General features: G+C 44.1%; 2 protein-coding genes across 2 annotated transcripts; one reads left to right on the plus strand and one right to left on the minus strand.

The window, feature by feature from the left end:
* Positions 1 to 354: 354 nt before the first annotated feature.
* On the minus strand, positions 355 to 2,880 carry LOC122182379 (nicotinamide riboside kinase 2-like). Its single transcript, XM_042875587.1, has 8 exons — positions 2,586 to 2,880; positions 2,337 to 2,427; positions 2,093 to 2,138; positions 1,785 to 1,971; positions 1,533 to 1,604; positions 971 to 1,077; positions 636 to 727; positions 355 to 529 (listed from the first exon to the last, which is right to left on the minus strand). Exons 1-8 carry the CDS (start codon positions 2,609 to 2,611, stop codon positions 524 to 526), a joined length of 627 nt encoding a protein of 208 aa, XP_042731521.1. The 5' UTR covers positions 2,612 to 2,880; the 3' UTR covers positions 355 to 523.
* Positions 2,881 to 3,604: 724 nt separating this feature from the next.
* Positions 3,605 to 9,517, plus strand: LOC122182659 (CDC42 small effector protein 2-B-like). The gene is made up of 4 exons (XM_042876133.1): positions 3,605 to 4,798; positions 6,257 to 6,431; positions 6,880 to 6,981; positions 7,598 to 9,517. The coding sequence occupies exons 2-4, from the start codon at positions 6,378 to 6,380 to the stop codon at positions 7,670 to 7,672; spliced, it is 231 nt and encodes a 76-aa protein (XP_042732067.1). The 5' UTR covers positions 3,605 to 4,798; positions 6,257 to 6,377; the 3' UTR covers positions 7,673 to 9,517.
* The last annotated feature ends 8,470 nt before the right edge of the window (positions 9,518 to 17,987 follow it).

Below are 17,987 nucleotides of genomic sequence, written 5' to 3' on the forward strand. Positions count from 1 at the left end.
TAAAGGGAAATAGCTGGCAGCTTTCCCATTGCTATTAACATCAGCTGAAGCCCCAACACTTTCTGTCAGACATGACGTGAAAGCAGTTGTGTTGTTCAGCTTTTCTCACACTTGCATTTTTCGTAAAAGCCTCATGTATTTTCTAAGTGAAAAGCTTTGTGTTTGATGTATAGTGAACAATGATGTAGTGTAGGTGTATTAGCAGAGCTGTGCCACCTAACATCAGTTCTGTTATGTGCTTTAGTATTATAATTTAAGTACATGCAAATAGATTTACAGAAGACTAGATAGATGGTGATGACTTAAAGCACATGAGGCCAGCTACTAGGCTCAAGCACAAATTAAGATGACAGCTGAGGGGGAAATGCTTTTTAATGACCATATGTAACTCAGTTTCAGGAGAAAACTCAATGAAGCCAAATTCAGGAGTTGAGTCTTCACAGAAGCTGGAACTTCAGTGGCAGTCAGGTAGACAGCACAGAGCAAACAGGAGTCATCTTCAGTCACAAGAATCAGTAGAAGCTTATTTCTAAACAAAAAAACATGAATACATTTCAAGTTCCAGCTTCATGCTTTTTCAACATAGCCTTTAACAGGTTTGCTCTGGAGTTCCATTTAGAAGCATGAAGACATACCTGCATGTTAAGTAATTCTTCAATCTTATTTTGGATCTGTCCATATACCTCATTAAACAGTTCTTCCTTGGATTTTGTTCCATTCAAGTGCACTTAAAATAAGAATGTAAAATGAGAGCTATAATAGAATTATGCTTCTCTAACCCTGTCAGATTCTAATTTGAAGAGCATGCATTTGCCTTACTGGAAAAAACATACTCCATCTAACAGTTTCATATATATATATATATATATATATATATATATATATATATATATATATATATATATATATAGACTTAAAAAGCTTTTTCTTTAACAGCCTTACAAAAGTGCTTCAGTTATTAAAGACTTACCCACGTCAACACCAAGATCTTCCATTATCTTCCTGTGCTTTACATACATAGGCCAAACGTGGCCATCAAACAATCCAGGTGGATCAGGTACAGTGTAATTTCTTGAACTATAAATTAATACAGTGTTATTCAAGCGTAGTCTAATTAAAGTTCAGGCAAATTATGTAATGTACACTCAGTTTTTCTACACCTTATCTTGAATGTATTTCATTCAGTGTAGTTTTAACCTTATCAACAGTGCTACCACCAGCATGCAGAGGTGCTAAAAAAGTTGAAATGTGATTGTTTGAAGTGTGCAAGTGATTCCTAAATGACTGATGGTGGTATTCATGAGTAGTCTTCTGCTGCAAGTTTAGGAGAAATTTGGGTGAAATAGTTGTCCACAATAGCCTGATTAAAAACCTGTAGGGTTTGGTTGCTGGAAAGAACTCTGTTTTTTCAACATAGTAACTAGGTTAATATTTAGCCTATCAAAGGAAAAAAAAAAGCTTTAAGGAGAAACCAAGTCTTGAGCTGCTGAAGATGTTACTGGGCTAACAGAGGAATTTACAAAGAAACTCACCTTCTTCTCCTTTTACACTCCTCATATGGAATGGAAAGAAAGTACCGATGGTGGAATACATCAATCAGGGGCCTGAAAGAGATGTGTGCTGGGTTACAGCTTGCCTGTACCAAGGAACAGAAAGGGAAATCTATGCCTGTCTCTTCTGGCTGGTGCATGCTTCAGGCCTGTGACAGCTGAAATCACATCAGTCAATACTGGCACCGTTAGTATTATGTAAGGTCAAAACACATGAAGTTGTACTGCACGTACCCGTAGGTGTAAAGCAGGAAGCCCTCGATAATAAGGATGTGGATCGCTTCATCTCCTCCCTCCCTGTCTGGTGAGATCTGGGCATCCAGCGTGTTGTTGATCCCATGGGAGCGTTCAAACTTGACTGGGTTCTTTATCCAAGCATTTATGGTACTCATCATCGCCTCCATATCTAACGCGCTGATCACTGAGACAGAATGCTATCGTTAGCCAGTAACTGAGCACCAGCTGGTATCACTCAGCACCAGGAAGGCTCAAAGTATTATGTTGGAGTTACGCTGTTCAATAATGCTGGAGAGAGACCTTACCATCATACTGCTTAAAGCCATCTTCAACTTCTATTTCATCTTGAGGCTGAAACAGCAATAAGAAGAAATCGTTTGGTCGGGGCAGCTGCCGGGAGCGGCGCCATAACAAAGCAGAAACGCAGAGTAGAATTTGGAGGGCGCCCCAGCCCCGCAGCGGTCTCTGCGCGCAGATAACGGCGCCGGGAACGAGGAACGATAACGCAGCCGCTGTTCTGACCGCCCAGCCGGCCACGAACACGCTCACCTTGAAGAAGTCGTCCTGGTGCACCACGCTGCAGTTGGGCAGGGCCTGCATCAGCCTGCGGGTGAGGGTGGTCTTGCCCCCGTTGGTGACCCTGGGAGGGAGCGCGGGCCGTCACCGCCGGGACGGGGCGGCGCCCCTCGGGCCACGTGCGCGCGGCCGCCCGCAGAACCAGGCGGCGCATTCCAACCCCCCCCCCCGGCCGCACCCCGCGCACTGCGGCACGAGGGAGCGCCCGTCCGCCGCGCTCACCCGCCGATGCCGATGATGATGTTCATGGCGCGGCCGACAGCCGCCCGGCCCGACTCCTACAGCCTGTTCCGGGGGAGGAAGGGGTAGGAAAGGAGGACGGGACCGGGGATTCGGGGTCGCCGGTAGCGGCCGCCTACGTGCCTGAGCCGGGACCCGGGGAGGAGAGGGGTGGGAGAGAGAGAGGAGATGAAAGGGGAGAAGCCCAACGTCAACTGCTGGGCAGCGCCATGGCCGGAGGAGCAGGGAGCAGTAGGGCCGGTGCGCGCCGCGCCGGAGCGCTCCGCAAAGGGAGGCTGGCACCCGCTGCATGGGGCTTCCCTGCGCTGCTGCGCGCCTATTGGGCGGCCGCCGCCCCGCCGCGGCCAATGGTGAGCTAGTGATGCCGTGCGCCTGGCGCTCATTGGGTAGGCCGAGCTCGCCTCGCGCCCGATAGGGCCGCAGCGCGGCCGCTGGGTGGCGCTTATTGGCCGTAGAGCCGAGGGTGGGCGTTGCCACAGCGGCGGCGCTACAGCGCCCGGGAGGCGGTGGCGGCGGCGGCGGCGGCTGGGGGGGGGTGCAGGCCGCGCGGTGGCGCGCGGAGGCGCAGTGTTGCGGTGTGGAGGCGCAGTGTTGCGGTGTGGAGGCCGCGCGCTTCCCTCCCGCGCCCTGGTGGTTCGCTCCGGTGGCGCCGACGGCCGCGCTGCGGGCAGCGAGGGGCGAGCTGGCACCGCCGGGCCGCCATGCGGCGCCGCTGTAGTGCCCGGCGGGATGGGGTGGGGGCGAAGCGCGGCAGTGCGGGGCCGCGCCGCGAGGCCGCTGCCGTGCGGCCCTGCTGTCCTCTGCGGGAGCCGCGCCGCCATCCGCTCCGGTCAAGGTCACGGCCGCCCTCGAGGCCCGAGCTGAGCTCAGGCGGGCGTGGCTGGCGGCGCCGGGCCCTGCCGGGTAGCCGTGCCGGTGCCGGTGCCGGTTTGGTGGCGCGACTCGTCTCCGCTTTGCGGCGGGCGCAAGGCCTCGGGCTGGCGGTGCCGGCAGCGGCGCTCAGGGAGCCCCGGACGGAGCCTCCGTGCCCGGTTTGTGGGAGGCAGTTGCGGGAGGCCGGCGCGGCACCGGGCTGTGCGGTGCTGTCACAGAGCTCGGGAGCTGATTCCAAACCACCTCTGTAAGCCACGTCTGTTGGACTCTGAGGTTCTTCCACAGTGTGGTTTCTTGCTATTATTTCTGTTCTAAATCTTCTCGTTCACCAAGCAGAATAATTTTGCTGTGCCCTTCAAGTTTCTTATCGTGTCCAAAGCCCGTTTTTGGTATAGAAGAATGAGGTGCTGCCTCCTGCCACACCTCACCACTCAGATATCGAGCATACGGCCATTGGGGGACAGTAACGCCTTGGGAGTAATAACTGAGCAATAGTGCGGAGCAATGATAGGGCAAACTGCATGTTACGCTCAGTAGAGGGGATCTGGAATTCAGGCACTGTGGGCTCAGCACGGCCATGCCCTGCCCCTCGCATTCAGCATCTGTGTCTGCGCGTGCTAGCCGTTCCCCCGGCCCTTTGTCTCTCTCTTCTTGACGATAGTGCTGCTGTGGGGAAAAATAGAGGGAAAGAACAACAGGATATTGTCCGCTTCTGGCCCCTGTGCCAACAGTGACAAAATGTTGTTTTCTTTGCGTTTTCGGGATTCTGGTTGGCTTTTATTACTCACGGGTGCGCCCGAACGCATGAAGATGTGTTTTTAAATTCTTGCAGTTACTGTGGAAACCTTGAGTCCCTGGGAGGAAGGTGGTGCCCCGTGTCTGCATGCGGACGTTCCTGCTCTGGAGGATGATCCTCTGACCCGTGCAGAGGAAAAGAGGAGCTCAGCTGTCAAGCACAACAGGAAGGCGTGCGGTGCTGCGGTTTGCTGGGATGACACCTGCAGAGCTGCCGCAGGCGTGGAAGTGAGCCACGGGCTGCATGGTAGTGCCGAGGGAGCTGCGCTGCTGCACGAATCTCCTGCCAAACCACAGTGCTGTTCTGGCTCCCATTCCCTTTTCTGACACCTGTAGTGAGTCTGAAGCACACTGCAACACAGACTTCTGCAGCAAGTGCTGAAGTGAAGAGGGCATGGAGCAGCACTGAAAAAAGCCCTTTTAGCCATCAGGATTGCAGGCCAGGGACACAAGCTGCAACTGCGCCGGGGCCACCAAGCCAGGAGCTGGCTGCATACAGCACTTGAAGGAGGACGAGCAGGGCACAGGTATGCAGCGAGCGCGGGGCTGACGGCAGGGCTATGCTGCAACTGCAGGGGGGGCTGGGGACGTGCCCCCATCTGATTTGATGCTGATAAACTCTCAGTAAGCCTGATTTCAGAGTAGGTTATTGGTGTATAGACATGCTGTATGATTTTTAAGAAGACTGTAGATTTGATGGCCTCCTTAACACGAAATAAACCCAGACAGTCTTTGACTAATGCAAAGTGTAAGCAACAGCTTTGATTTCTGCATGCTCCTGTGGGGCCGCGGTGCCTTTGCTGTGCTCACACAGCGGTGAAAATGGCCTGGGTGAGAGGAACAAGTGACTGAAATATGGTAATTTAGCCAGAGAATGAGTTGTATTAAAACCATCCAGTATAAAATGGAAGCTTTGCATTCTGCAATAATGTATCATATGGGGCACCTATAGCTACGAGGCAAATGTTACAAAAGCTCTGGAAGACAAATGACAGAAATTTAAAAAATCTGCTTGAAGAGTGAGAAGTGAGGAGGTGAGGGAAGGCTCCAGGGGTGAAAGAAATAGAAGTGCTAATCACACCACTGGGACTGTACAAGAGATGCTTGTGAAGGGGGAGTTTGCACAGTTTGTGGAGACTTCAGTGTTGACTGAGAATGGCTGCATTTATGATGTTGCAAATTCTGTTAAGCTGTAAGCCTTTTAAAAAACTTTTAAATAGATTAACCTGTTACTATCTTGCTTTAATAATCAGGAATATGAAAAGGTTGTTATGAAAGCCTCCTCCAGAGCCTTGATTTTTATTTGAAGAAGCTTATGAATCCCTAAACCTAGGAAGTTGGGTTTTATCACAGCTTTAGGGTGCATACAGCCAGGGAGGTTTCCTGTTTGTGCCTCTGGCTTAGAACTGCTGTGTTAACAGTTCTGTGTTCTGGGAAGCTCTAGGCTTTGTCTCATTAGCAGGTTTGTTGCTGATATAAAGAGCTAAAAAGCTGTGTGTGTGTGTGTGTGTGTGTGGTCTAAGGGCTTTTTGGGGTTCTCTTTACTACAGAAGATGAAAGAAGACTTTCTTTTGCAACTGTTCATAAAGCTTAAGCATTCAATCTGTTGTCTCTTCAGGATATTATCTCTGGAAACACTAAAAGAGCTGAGCAGCTTTGGCAAGCTCTACCTGCACAGGGCCATCAACTGTTGAAGGGGACTTGATGTAATTCTTGCGTTGCTGTAATTACACTTCTGTCAAGAAACTGGAATATATTCTACTGTCTGGGAATAAACATGCACCTCCCAGTGCTGATTTCTGATATGAACATACTGATCTTTAAACTGACCCCACTCTTCTGTACAGATATGTTTAAACCAATTATCTTACGCTCTTGTTTTAGTCTTGCTGAAATGTTTATATCTCAATAACTGCTACAAAGCTTCTGCATTTTCATATAAATTAAACTTTTATATATATTCATATAAAGTAAACTTTTTCCAGGTATATCTGTCAGGTACTGTCTGTGATCTTTACCTGTGGATCTACAGAAGCGATTCCTTCCTAAACTCACTTCAGAGAAATAATTTAATAACAGGACCTTATCACCTACTGAAAAGATACAATGACTGAGTTCCTGGTTTGTTTTAACTGGTGCAACGGTGAGCAGCCCCAGCCGGTAGGTAGATGCACAGCTGTCATCTCTTTTCTGAGTTACTGATTCACAATTTTGTCTTTTGGTTATATGGAAAACGCTGTCATTGTCATGTTCTCTCGATTAAACGAGATAGGTAATGTAATTGCTAAAAATGGATGTGTTATACTGTGTTTGAACTGCATGTATTTTAGCCAGAAGCTTTGTCTATGTGACTGCTAGTAGTCTGAGCCCCTGCATGAAGGGGAATGACTTTTCCCAACCTTTGCTGAATATCAAACAGCGGTAATAAAGGTGAATTTGAGCCTCCCCTACTGTGAGCAGCCAAAAACTTCTGCTACATTACCATAAGGAGTCATTTAAGGGGGACAGCACTGATTTTGTTGTTGTTTTTTAACTGGCTGCTTGTTTCTGCCTGGAAACTGCCTCATATTTTGTGAGTTAGAAACATGAGATATCTTCTTTCTCACAGAAGAGGCGTCAGCGATTGGACCGGAACATGATAGGAGAACCAATGAACTTTGTTCACAATGCACATGTGGGGATAAGAGAGATGAGTAGTGACTTTTCATCAGTAAGTGCGCGTTCTTGGGTAAGCAGAGATCTCAGTTCAGCAGCCTGTAGAACTGGTAGATGCTAAAATGCTAGATAACAGTATGGGAAGAAAAAACAGCGTTGTCCCTTGGTTTGTACATGTTCAGCACTATGGGAGGATATGTTCAGCCTGTGTCGTTGTGTCTGATAGGAGCCTGCTGGGATAATTCTGTGGAAGCACTTGGCAGGTCCAGATTTCACATCAGCAGCTAAAGCTGTGTAAGGATGAGGGATGTGAGAGTAGTTGAATTTGGGACAGTGAGACCCATTTCGTGCACTGACTTAAAGTAATATTTGAAAGTTCTGGGTTTAGTTGCTTCTTCTCCCCATTACTGTTGGAACCCGGCACTGTAAACAAATGGCTCATCTGCCTCTTTATCATAGAATCATAGAATAGCCTGTGTTGAAAAGGACCATAGTGATCATCTAGGTTAAGCCTCCCTGCCACGGGCAGGGTCACCAACCACTAGACCAGGCTGCCCAGAGCAAAATTAATTAATTAAATTAATGCTTCTAAAAATTGCTCTGACAACCAGACTTTATAAGATGAATGTTTTAACTCTAGACCTTCTTTTTCTTTTTTCTTTTTTTCCTAGGCTGTATCAATTCAGGACCACATGAAGTCTAAAGGTGGCTACACAAATGGCACTTCTACAGCTGCTGAGTTATAGGAAATTGAAAGAAGGCTGACATCTGCTCTGTCTTACAAAAGTCTTCTGGACTGTGCTTTCAGATTCACTAAAACCTCTTTATCATGGAGTATAGCGAGTACTTAAGTTATAATAGGTCAGTGCAAGCTTTTGCATTCTTTGCACACTAGCTTCTGAAGGAGTTACTGGAAATTATCCTTAAAGTGTTCTGTGATGGCAGTGCTTTAATAGCAACTGTAGTTTGTCACTGTGGATGACTTCTTAGCTGTGTCCCAAAAACCTCAAAGTTGTCTTGTAGGAGGGGATAGGAAGGCAGTTTAAATCGGCTGGGGTTTTGGTTTGTTTTTCTCTTCAAGAAATGCAGAGATTGATTTTATTTGAAAGACAAGATGTTTGCACTTCTTATGTGGGATAAATTGAATTTCTAGATAGGATGCAGGCTAGGTAGCCTGCAATACAACTTTTGACCTAATTTTTGGATGCATAACTCTACTGAGCAGTAATTTGGGTTTTTTTGTTGTTGTTGTTTCTTTGTTTTATTTCTCCAAGGCTTTTTATAGTGAACAAACTCTAGTCTGCAAAAACCCCTGAAACTTCTGCCTTCTGTGATAAAGCTTTTGTAAAAATGCAAGTTTTGCAGACCAACCCACTCAGGAAAACAAGTATTTCTCTCAGCTGCTCCCCTCCATAGTGTAACTGATGGGTGTTGATGCAACAATGCTAATAACAATATGCTCACAACTGCATGTTAATTTTGCACAACCCCTATTGAATTTTAAACAAAGCCTACTCTAAGATCACTTTCCATTATAACCTACCTATAGCAATAGCTTTATGGATCTTGAAGAGGTATCTCCAGATTCTGCCTTCTTAATTTCAACATTTTTCCCTCAGATGAAGTATTTCTTATACGTGGTTTTTACTTAAAGTATGGCTTAAGTGACAGAGACAAGAGAATATTAAATGGAAACTGCCTATTACAGACTTCCAGCACTTCATAAATGCAGATATTTAGACATACCCAAACTACAGTTTTTCACTTAGTTCTTATTAATCTTCCTTTTAAGTGATATGCTAAAGCTACTGAAATAGAGCTAGATTTCTCTCTTATCCAGTCACTGACCACTGCTCTCTGACAAAATTATGAGTGAGTATTGGTGTAGAGACTGTGGAAATTTGCTTGCTATCATAGGATTGACTAAATACAAGTGTTTAAATTTCTGCAAAATCCTCACCAGTAAAACCGTAAGTTACTGGGACTCTTCCCTTCTTGCTCTAGGCATAAGATCAGTCATCAACCTTTTTCATTAAAAATAAAGTATTTGCCAGCTGGATTTTCTTGCAAGGGAGATTTTTAATCAGTATGGCTTACGATACTTCTTAAATCTGAATGCTTGGCTTTGCTGAAGTTCTGCTCTGCAAAGCATGTAATACAGTGTATTAGGGAAGTCAGAACATGAAAGGTAGTTCTGTGTTTCTGTGTGCGTTCCCAAAAGAAACTTTTTCCCCATGCTTCCTTCCCATATTTCATCTTCAAGGACTAAAGAGGAAGAGAATGATACTTTCCTTAATAGTCAACAGCTGATGGTCACATTTAACCGCATCAAAAAGAATTTTAATGTCCATGTCTTGCTACATCCTTACTTTTGAACTAGAATACATGTGATATTTTAATACTATTTAAAATCACCTTGTTAACTATAAATGTAGCTTTTTAAACACTTTCATATTTCTGACTTCTATCCTCAGACTTATTCCAACAGCCTAGTTAGGATGCAGAGTTCAAAGAAGCAAAATTCTATATACTGTTGAGAAAGCATAAAGTGGTCAAGTTATTTTTAAAAATAAATTCTAACTGATCTGCTATTACATTGAATTTGTGTATTCATTAGTCTGTACTTACACAGAAAGAGCAGGGAGAGGAGAGCTGTGATGAAGAAAATGGGTTGTATGTTCTTAATGCTGGAGGATAACAAGACAGAGGAGAATTAGTGCTTCCTGAAGACCCATTCTGTATATTTTTAAGATAAAGGTGCAGTGTATGCATGACTAGAGGTAAAGAGTTGGGGATCATGTTAGTTCTCATGGCTGAAAATACATAGACAGATAATCTTGTTATTACACTTGCCTGTAGGAAAATTCCAGTCTTCATTCTATAAACCAAGCAGTGCTATCTGGTACAAAACTCATCTTCATCACACCGTACAATATTAACAAGGGCCATATACAAGTAAACTCAGTAGGCCTGTTATTAAAGGAAATGTTTTGCTATTGCATTAAAGGTGCCATTATTTTTTAAATGTAAACAAACATGAAAGCATGTCTCAGGCATTTTCTTTGTTGTATAATTAGAAGCATATTTAGCTGTAGTCTCTCATGTAACACAGTATAAGCCAAACTAGGTCATAATAAATCTGTTGAAAGAGGCACTGCACTCCTTTCATACTGTGAATTTCTTGGTATTTTTCTCCACACTGAAGATCTGTTGGCCAGGTGGATGAATCAGCATGGCTTGCAACTTTACTGCACAGAATCCCATTTCTCCACTAGAGAGCACAATTTGCCATCGAGTCTGTTCTGTCTCTGCTCTGTACAAGTTGTTACACCAGCGTGGAGGGTTTTTGTTGTTGTTTATTTTATTTCAGCCAAGTTAAAATGAAAAAGAAAAAGGAGTGACTGACACCAAGGGATCAAACTTGTTGATCTGTCTTGTAGGCTGTGATTAAGTTACACCAGTAGTGCAAAGTGGCATTGAAAGGTTGCTCTGTGACTCGATGGCATTTTTATCATTTCTTTTTCATACTCAGAAATAAAGTAACATGTGAGAGGAGCAGGATTAAATCTTTCACAGGGAGTCTGTCAGAGTCTCAGTGCTGTATCTGCCTTCTTTAAAAAAAAAAAAAAAAAAAAAACAAAGAGGAGGAGAGGAGCTGTGATTTCAGATACTGTCTGTCCATTTTGTGACGTCCCTGCTGGGCTTTACCAACAATTCCATGCTGTTGACTAAGCTTGCAGTAAGCTTGCAGTCAATTTTTAGAAAAGGTGTTTTGCCTTTCCATGACCTAATGTGTCCTTTTATCTCTTGCTGTGGCCTTATAAAAATTGTGTGACATTACTCCACATTCCAGTTATCCTATAATATGGTAACCTGCTACCCATGCAGTAGGGCTATTGCTTTGTATGACTTTGCATATTGGACTGCCAGGTGGTTTTGTAGATTCCAGTATGCACAGACAAGAATTGCTTGCTGTGCCAGCAAAAATAAGCAAAATTTGACAATAAATTCCATGGAGGCATGGTTGTGAAATTTATTACACGTTACTAAGTACAGTAACATTATGAGAAATTACATCCGCCACTTGAAGATGGCGTGGCTGCTTGATTGTCTTTGGATGTACTTTGTTATCAGCACTGTGACACTGCTGTAAAAAAAGATAAGAGTGCTTTGTCTGCCTCTTATAACTGCTGTGGAGAGATGAACAGGGGGAAAAAACAGGGTTGTGTAACAGGTGTGTCAATGATGTCTTCTGGTGAGTGGGCTCCTGCAAGGCTTTCAGATGCTTTGTGGTTCTTAAAGCACTACGTTATAAAATCATTCAGGTACAGTTAGGCGTATGATTAGTAATATGAGGTAGAAGCTAGATCTTCCTTCCCAGTGTTTCTTTGTGTTTTCTTTTCTCAAGAGAGCAAACTCTTCAGAGAGGCTGGTTAAAAGGAATACTGGCTATACACTGACTTGCACAGTTAACTAGATTGTGCTTCTAGTTTGAGTCGTGATGGTTGGCTTTCAGTTCTAAGATTCGTAAGAGAGATAGGGAAGAGTTAACATCAAAGGTGTGGAGTCCGGAAATTGGTTCTGTACGCTGCAGATTGGCGGCAAGGCAGAAAATGAAGACAAACCATAAGTAGAACCATGTTTTTAGAAAAGCAAGGCTGCTTGGAATAAATCGCTTACAATACACATATTTTAAAAAAGGGGAGGCTTTGCATTTTAACTCCTTGCAGTTGTTGTACCACTCTTACTATGTATCTTTTTGTGTTAATATACGGGCTAGCTCAGTAGATTTTAGACCCAGAGTGGCATTTAATGATTGAAATTCACAATTTTAGATGCTTCTGTCTATACCCAAAGTCCCTGCGCACCTAAGGAGGTGCTCTGCATCTACAGGCAAACTACACAGTAATGGCTTGTAAGACCAAGCACAGCCTGGTGCATAAGGCCCAGGCTGCTTCTATCAGTGGTTTCCCTGTTTCATACTCATGTGATTACAGTGTGTATATATAAGAAGTGTCTCAGTACCATGCAGAATGTGATCTCTCTAGGAACTGGCCTGTTGGAGAGTTGTTTCTTCAACAGAGCCTTAAGGTATCGATTTATCATAGCATGCAGCTCTGAGGCAATGTTGTGTTTTTTGCTACACGAAAAAATGAAGTCTCTTTGTTTATTGCTTAGTTCCTTATATCTTAGAGAAGGAAGTGGGAGAGGCAAGTACAGGAACCACTGAAAAAATGAGTTAGACAAGGGAAGCAGATTTAGAAGCCATGGAGAAATGCTATGGTATACATATATGAGGAATGAGCAGAGAGCAGAACATGTGCAAGTTAATGTTCGTTTCGTATCACGCACAGTCCAGCTTTCTTAATATCAACGTGGAAAATTGGTAAGGTGTGTACAATTAGTATATGGAGGAAATTGGGCACTTACATGCATGACTAAGCTGGGACTTTATACCCTCCGCTTGCACTGTTTCATGTGATGCCAGTGCCACGTCAGTGGATGCTGGTATGCCCTTTCTGCAGTGTCTTCAGTCATATGAAGAACCCCCAGATGCTAGCTCTGTGTTCAGCAGTTGCTGACTGATGGCATGTATGAGTTTGGAAGACAAGGCAACATTTTTTTTATGACAAATGTGAGGTTGCAGCTGTTGTAACAGCTGAGGGAGAATGCTGAAGCCTGATGCACTCACCACAGCCTCCATGAACACCAAGCGAAGAAAACTTAAGAGTTAAAATAATGGTGCTAAAGTGTATTTGACTTCAGTTCACAGTGCTGCCAAAACCTGGGGGAAATTAACTGGATCAATCTGGTGCTCACTCTGGAAGAGTGTGGATAGGTTGGAGCTGAAAGATGATGGAGATTTCCTCCAGTCTGAGGGGGTCTGAGCGATTTTCCACTCAGTGCAGGCCAAGATACCAGGAGGTAACCTACAACAGCTTTCCAGCCAGACCTTTGCTCTTGATGCTGTGCAAAGAAAGGAAGCATGAAAGAAACCCGCGAGAGCACTTCTGAGCAGGGAGGGGCATTACCACCGTGTGTGTGCCAAAAGAGCGCACAGCGTGAGGTGCTTGACCCTGAACGAGGACTGCTGTCTTCTCCTGGGTGCTTACAGCTGAGCAAAATCATGTTATAATTAAGAATTGTGGCCTTTCAGGGAGTCTGGGGTGTGCTGGTACTCTTAGGGCTCTATATCACCTCAACTCAGTGCTAATGAACTTGTTAAGCGTTGCAGTATGGCTACTGAACATTTTGTTCTGTTTTTGTACACCCTGTAACATGACCGAAATCCTGAAATATTATCCAGAAATGTTCAAATGGGAAGAAGTTTTCTTAATCTAGTGTTAATGCGGTTAAGATGGGTGAGAACAAGAACACCAATTCTCAGCTCCAGGTCATCATCTGAATTGTGAATTCAGGGCCACAAAGCAGACAAACTTTTCTGAATTTTATTAAATCAATGTAAGTGGGAAGATTCTCATGGTACCAGTTTTTTATGTTTCCTCAGGTACTTCCATATAAATCCAACCTGGACAAAACCAAGGTTATTGTTACCAGATGTCCACCTTTATTCAGGAAAAAGAAATTCAAGATGAATGATGTCTTTTATTGTTAATTTTCTCAGATTTTGGAAAATTCAGATGGCATAATATTGGACAGAATATTTAATTGCATATATAATACGTGGTTAAATGTGTATGTAGATAGATCTTGCATCTTAAGTAATGTGGAAGAAAATAATCCGTTCTTTTAAACTGAATCTAGTGGCTTACTGAAGGTTAAGAACTGAACTCAAGACTACAGTTACACTTTTTGGGTATGCTGATAGAGCTGACATTGGCCCGTACAAGTAGACGACTAATTTTAGATACTTCATCAAATAATTAGAAAAAGTGTTAGATTATAGGATTTTTTGTCACAGTATTTATATACATCTGATCTTGCTGGTCCTTAAGAAAGATGTGGACCTTTCCCGTAACTTGCTTGAGCAGAGACTGAAGGTGAATGGAGACAAAACAGATGATGAGTAATTAACCTCATCATAGTGAGCTGTCTGAAACAAAGGATTTGTACATCACTCAAAACAATCCCATTTTTTGTATGTATAAATCCATTAAAAATAATATCTGTAAGGTTGTAAGTCGAGTCTCAACAAGTGCTGAAGCTGCAAATTAGTAGTGAAAGTAATATGCTTTTAAATGCAGTTATCCATGTTTACCCTCACAGTCTCTACCATCAAGGAATATTAAAACCTGACTCAATACCTTTGAGAGTATGACACAAACTTGAAAATGTAATTCAGAAGTAAGGCTTATAGTGCTTCCTTAATGCATGCTAAGGTGACCTTGCTGCATAATGGCATGTGAGGAAGGCTTTCCCTAGTTTCTCTTAACTTCTTTAAACATTACCTTTGAAAACCCCATTTGAATTGACTGTTCTCTCTGCTGTATAATGTCCAGCAAACTAAGGCACCTCTTGATTGTGTACATTAACATTAACTGATGCTCAGATAAGGCTGTTAGTACATGGAGAGAAGTTGATAGATGTGTGTTTGAATGAATAAACACTCCTTAACTGCCAGTATTACTGTGTTTTGGATCATTGTCTTGAGGGGAGATAGAAGACTGTCAGGCTGTTGCCATGTGAGTACGTCTCTCAGAGATGGCATCTTTCAGAAACAATGTTCCCTGAGTCACTTTAATCAAGAGGTTTCATTGTGAAAGAGACAAGAGTTTCTAGGGTGGTAGAATTTGCTTTGGTTAAACCACTTCCTTTTTCATGTCACCTGCTTTATTTTGCCCTATTACTCTGCCCTCTACTTAATTTTCCTATGAATATATTTACATTGAGTGTTTGAGTGACTGTTCTCTCTTAGTTCTTAGAAATTAACACATTAAAAATTCCTCAATCCTTTTGAAGCTTGTGTGTTAATTAACCCTGAATCCCTGCATTACTGATTTCTGTATGAAATAACTGTTCAGCGTGAAGAGTCTAGTCTCTTAATTACAATGTTAGTCCTCTAAAAATCATGCATCGTATTTTCTTCTGAATGTTTAATGCTGGTAGCCACCCTTGCAAGCTGCCTATCTAGCGAGATAACAATCTTCTGTTTACAGTTTTTCACTCAAAATTAGAGGATAGTAATTCAAAGATAACAGAAGAACAGATTGAAATGGATAGAGAGATATAGGAAAAGAAACAGAAAAGACAAGTTGGTTGGGATAAGCTTATTTAAAAGCTAAGGTGATGTGCATGAAAAGAAATACCCCATATAGTTCCTAGCACCATTGGAGAATCAGGAGAATGGCACTGGAATGGAAAATGTTTCAGATGCGTTTCCTAATGTGCAAAATAATTTGTGTTTAGAAGTGTGTGCATGTTGTGAAATACAGGCAGGTGGAAGGAAAGGATAATTTCATAATCTCTTCAAAAAGGATTTCACTATATGCATGTTATTATTCAAACAATTTATTTTCTGTGCTAATGGCTATTTAGCTTAGTTTCTGCTTTCAAACAAGTGTGCTCAAAGCCTGCTTTAAACGTGTGTGTTCCTAAAGCTTTGAAATGCTTTAGGAATGCCTGAGTCATTACAGGTTTTATTTCATGTTATGTTTGGGTTAGGGAAGGGGTTTTTCGGAGAGAGTTGTTTCTGTTATTTTCTTTGATGGATGTAATTATGGCAGTTCCGGAAGGATGCAATTCTTGGCGTGGTTTGTTGGTATCTTATGCTGCTTAGGTAGAAGCTATGGGTAGGAGTTTTCCTCCCTGCTATATCCAAAATAAGTTGGAGATTGAAAATTGGGGGGGAAGGAGTCTTTTAGGCCTTGAAGTCATTCTCCAGGTTCAGAAGATCTTTGCAACCTAATCGTCTTCTGTCTGGGGTTAAAAATAACATTTATTTTTCTCATACTACTGTACTTTGATACTATGTTACCTGCTTTTATTTCTGGTTAAATGTTAAAGCTAACATTAAAAATTAGGGATTGTTTAAATTGCCAACAAAGATTTTAGAGGAGGATATATGGATGCCCACATCATTAACTAGCATTAGGGCTCTTCCCTGCAGGTATTTCTAGCCTGCACAGTCCTGCTGGACTACAGGGAACATATTTAACATTTGAGATGTTGGTGCAGCATCCTTCAGCATCTATCAGATCACAGAATCTTTAAGGTTGGAAGAAACCTAAGATCACTTAGTCCAGCTGTCCACTAAACCAAGTCCCTCAGTGCCACATCTAAACATTTACTGAAAACTTCCAGGAACTCCCACCACTGCCATGAGCACTGCCTCACTGCTTTGTCTAACAATTTTTTCCTAATATCCGGCCTGAACATCCCCAGCACAACTTGAAGGCATTCCCTCTCATCCTATCACTAGTTGCCTGGGAAAGGAGGCCAACCTCCAGCTCACTACAGCCTCCCTTCTGGTTGTTCTAGAGAGTAATGAGGTCCCCCTGAGCCTCCTGTTCTCCAGACTGAAGCATCCCAGTTCCCTCAGCTGCTCCCCACAAGACTTGCATTCCTGACCCCCATGGCTTTGTTGCCTAGCTCTGGACACACTGTAGGGTCTCAATGTCTTTCTTGTAGTGAGGGGCCCAGAACTGATCACAGTACTTGAGGTGTGGCCACACCAATGCTGAGTAAGCTCCAGCCACTCTTCCCCAAGCCTGTAGTGACGTATGGGGTAGTTGTGATTGACGTGCAGGACCTGGCACTGGGTCTTATTGAAGCTCATACAGTTGGCCTCAGCTGAGCGATCCAGTCTGTCCCGATCCGTCCGTAGGGCCTTCCTATCCTCAGGATACATTGTCACATACACACTCTTATTTCTTTACACAATTGATGGACTTATTCAAGTCATCCTTATTAATCTGTCATTGAGATCTTAGATTCAGAAGAAGAGGTGTAACATGTCACAGTTATTCTAACAGCATCGATACAGAAACACGCAGATGGACACAGTACTACTTACTACCAGTCTTTTAAATACTAATCTTTTGTGGAACACGAGTTGTTAGTTGTGCCGCGGTGTGTCACTATTTTGTACTGTTTTAGCACACTGAAATGTTAGTCAGACCGCTGGAGCCTCACAGACCTGCAGGATGTACAAGCTGTTATCATCAGAGTGCAACCAACACACAGCTTATTTACCATAAGTGAGTGTTCTGATGTTTGCAGCAACAGAAAACATTCGCCACGGTGCAGCAGGGAGCGTTGCCTGTAGATACTTACCAAGGCTTTGTCTTCAATTCACACAGAAGGAAAGGTACACGTGCAGAACTTCCTTCTCCAGTGGTTATAACAACCACAGCTGGTGCTGAGTGACTCAAGCAGGTGCCTTACTCTGCTGAGACTTTCATTTAATGCAGCTGGACCACAGCTTAGCTCTCTTGTCTCCCATTGCTCCTGTGTTCTCCCCCATGATCACATCAACCTTATCTTTGTCTCTCCACTTTCTCACACACTTTGGGCCTCTCACACACTTCCTGAAGGGCCTAAAACTCCTAAAAGCCTTCACTGAAAGATGCTGTACAACTTCCTCAGTGGTAAATCACTGAGCTGCTTCGGCGTGCCTCCTTCCTGTGGGTCACATCCGTTCTCACAGGCCGCACATCACAGTCCTAGTGCTCTTAGATCTGAAAAGGAACCACCTTTTCCGAACCACTCTTTATTCACAGCCCATTCCTTCAGGCACTTCGCCTCGCTTTGCTGCCCGCTGCCCTCGCGCTGCTCTCTCACGGCTTCGTGTTTGCAACCACGTCAAGCAAAGCGAGTGCAGCGAAGCAAAGCGCTCCTGCACTCTGCAGGGACATGGGGCGGGAGTTCTTGTTCCCTTCTATTTACAACGGCAGCGTGAGGCAACAGAAGCGCAATGCCTTGGAGCTGTCAGGTGGAAAACTAGCTGCTGCCTGCACAGAGTCACAGCGAAGGCACGGGACGAGAGGAAGCGCTGCTGGGAAGGCGGGCGGCGCGGCTACACGGATCGCTCCCAGTGACCCTCCGTGCCGCCCGGCCGCCAACAGCCCCGAGCCGGCAGCCGAGGCGGCGGGCAGAGCAGCG

The sequence above is a fragment of the Lagopus leucura genome, unplaced genomic scaffold, assembly GCF_019238085.1.
Source record: "Lagopus leucura isolate 7727_CA_CO unplaced genomic scaffold, USGS_WTPT01 Super-Scaffold_100015, whole genome shotgun sequence".
Taxonomy (NCBI): domain Eukaryota; kingdom Metazoa; phylum Chordata; class Aves; order Galliformes; family Phasianidae; genus Lagopus; species Lagopus leucura.

Excerpts from the sequence above, each read along its gene's own strand:
- LOC122182379 (XM_042875587.1), bottom strand. The coding sequence starts at position 2,611 with ATGAACATCATCATCGGCATCGGCGG. Across the intron at positions 1,972-2,092 it reads TGGCTTTAAGCAGTATGATG|TGATCAGCGCGTTAGATATG; the intron begins GTAAGGTCTCTC and ends ATTCTGTCTCAG. Across the intron at positions 728-970 it reads AGATCTTGGTGTTGACGTGG|TGCACTTGAATGGAACAAAA; the intron begins GTAAGTCTTTAA and ends TCTTATTTTAAG.
- LOC122182659 (XM_042876133.1), top strand. The coding sequence starts at position 6,378 with ATGACTGAGTTCCTGGTTTGTTTTAACTGGTGCAACGGTGAGCAGCCC. Across the intron at positions 6,432-6,879 it reads ACGGTGAGCAGCCCCAGCCG|AAGAGGCGTCAGCGATTGGA; the intron begins GTAGGTAGATGC and ends TCTTTCTCACAG. Across the intron at positions 6,982-7,597 it reads TGAGTAGTGACTTTTCATCA|GCTGTATCAATTCAGGACCA; the intron begins GTAAGTGCGCGT and ends TTTTTTTCCTAG.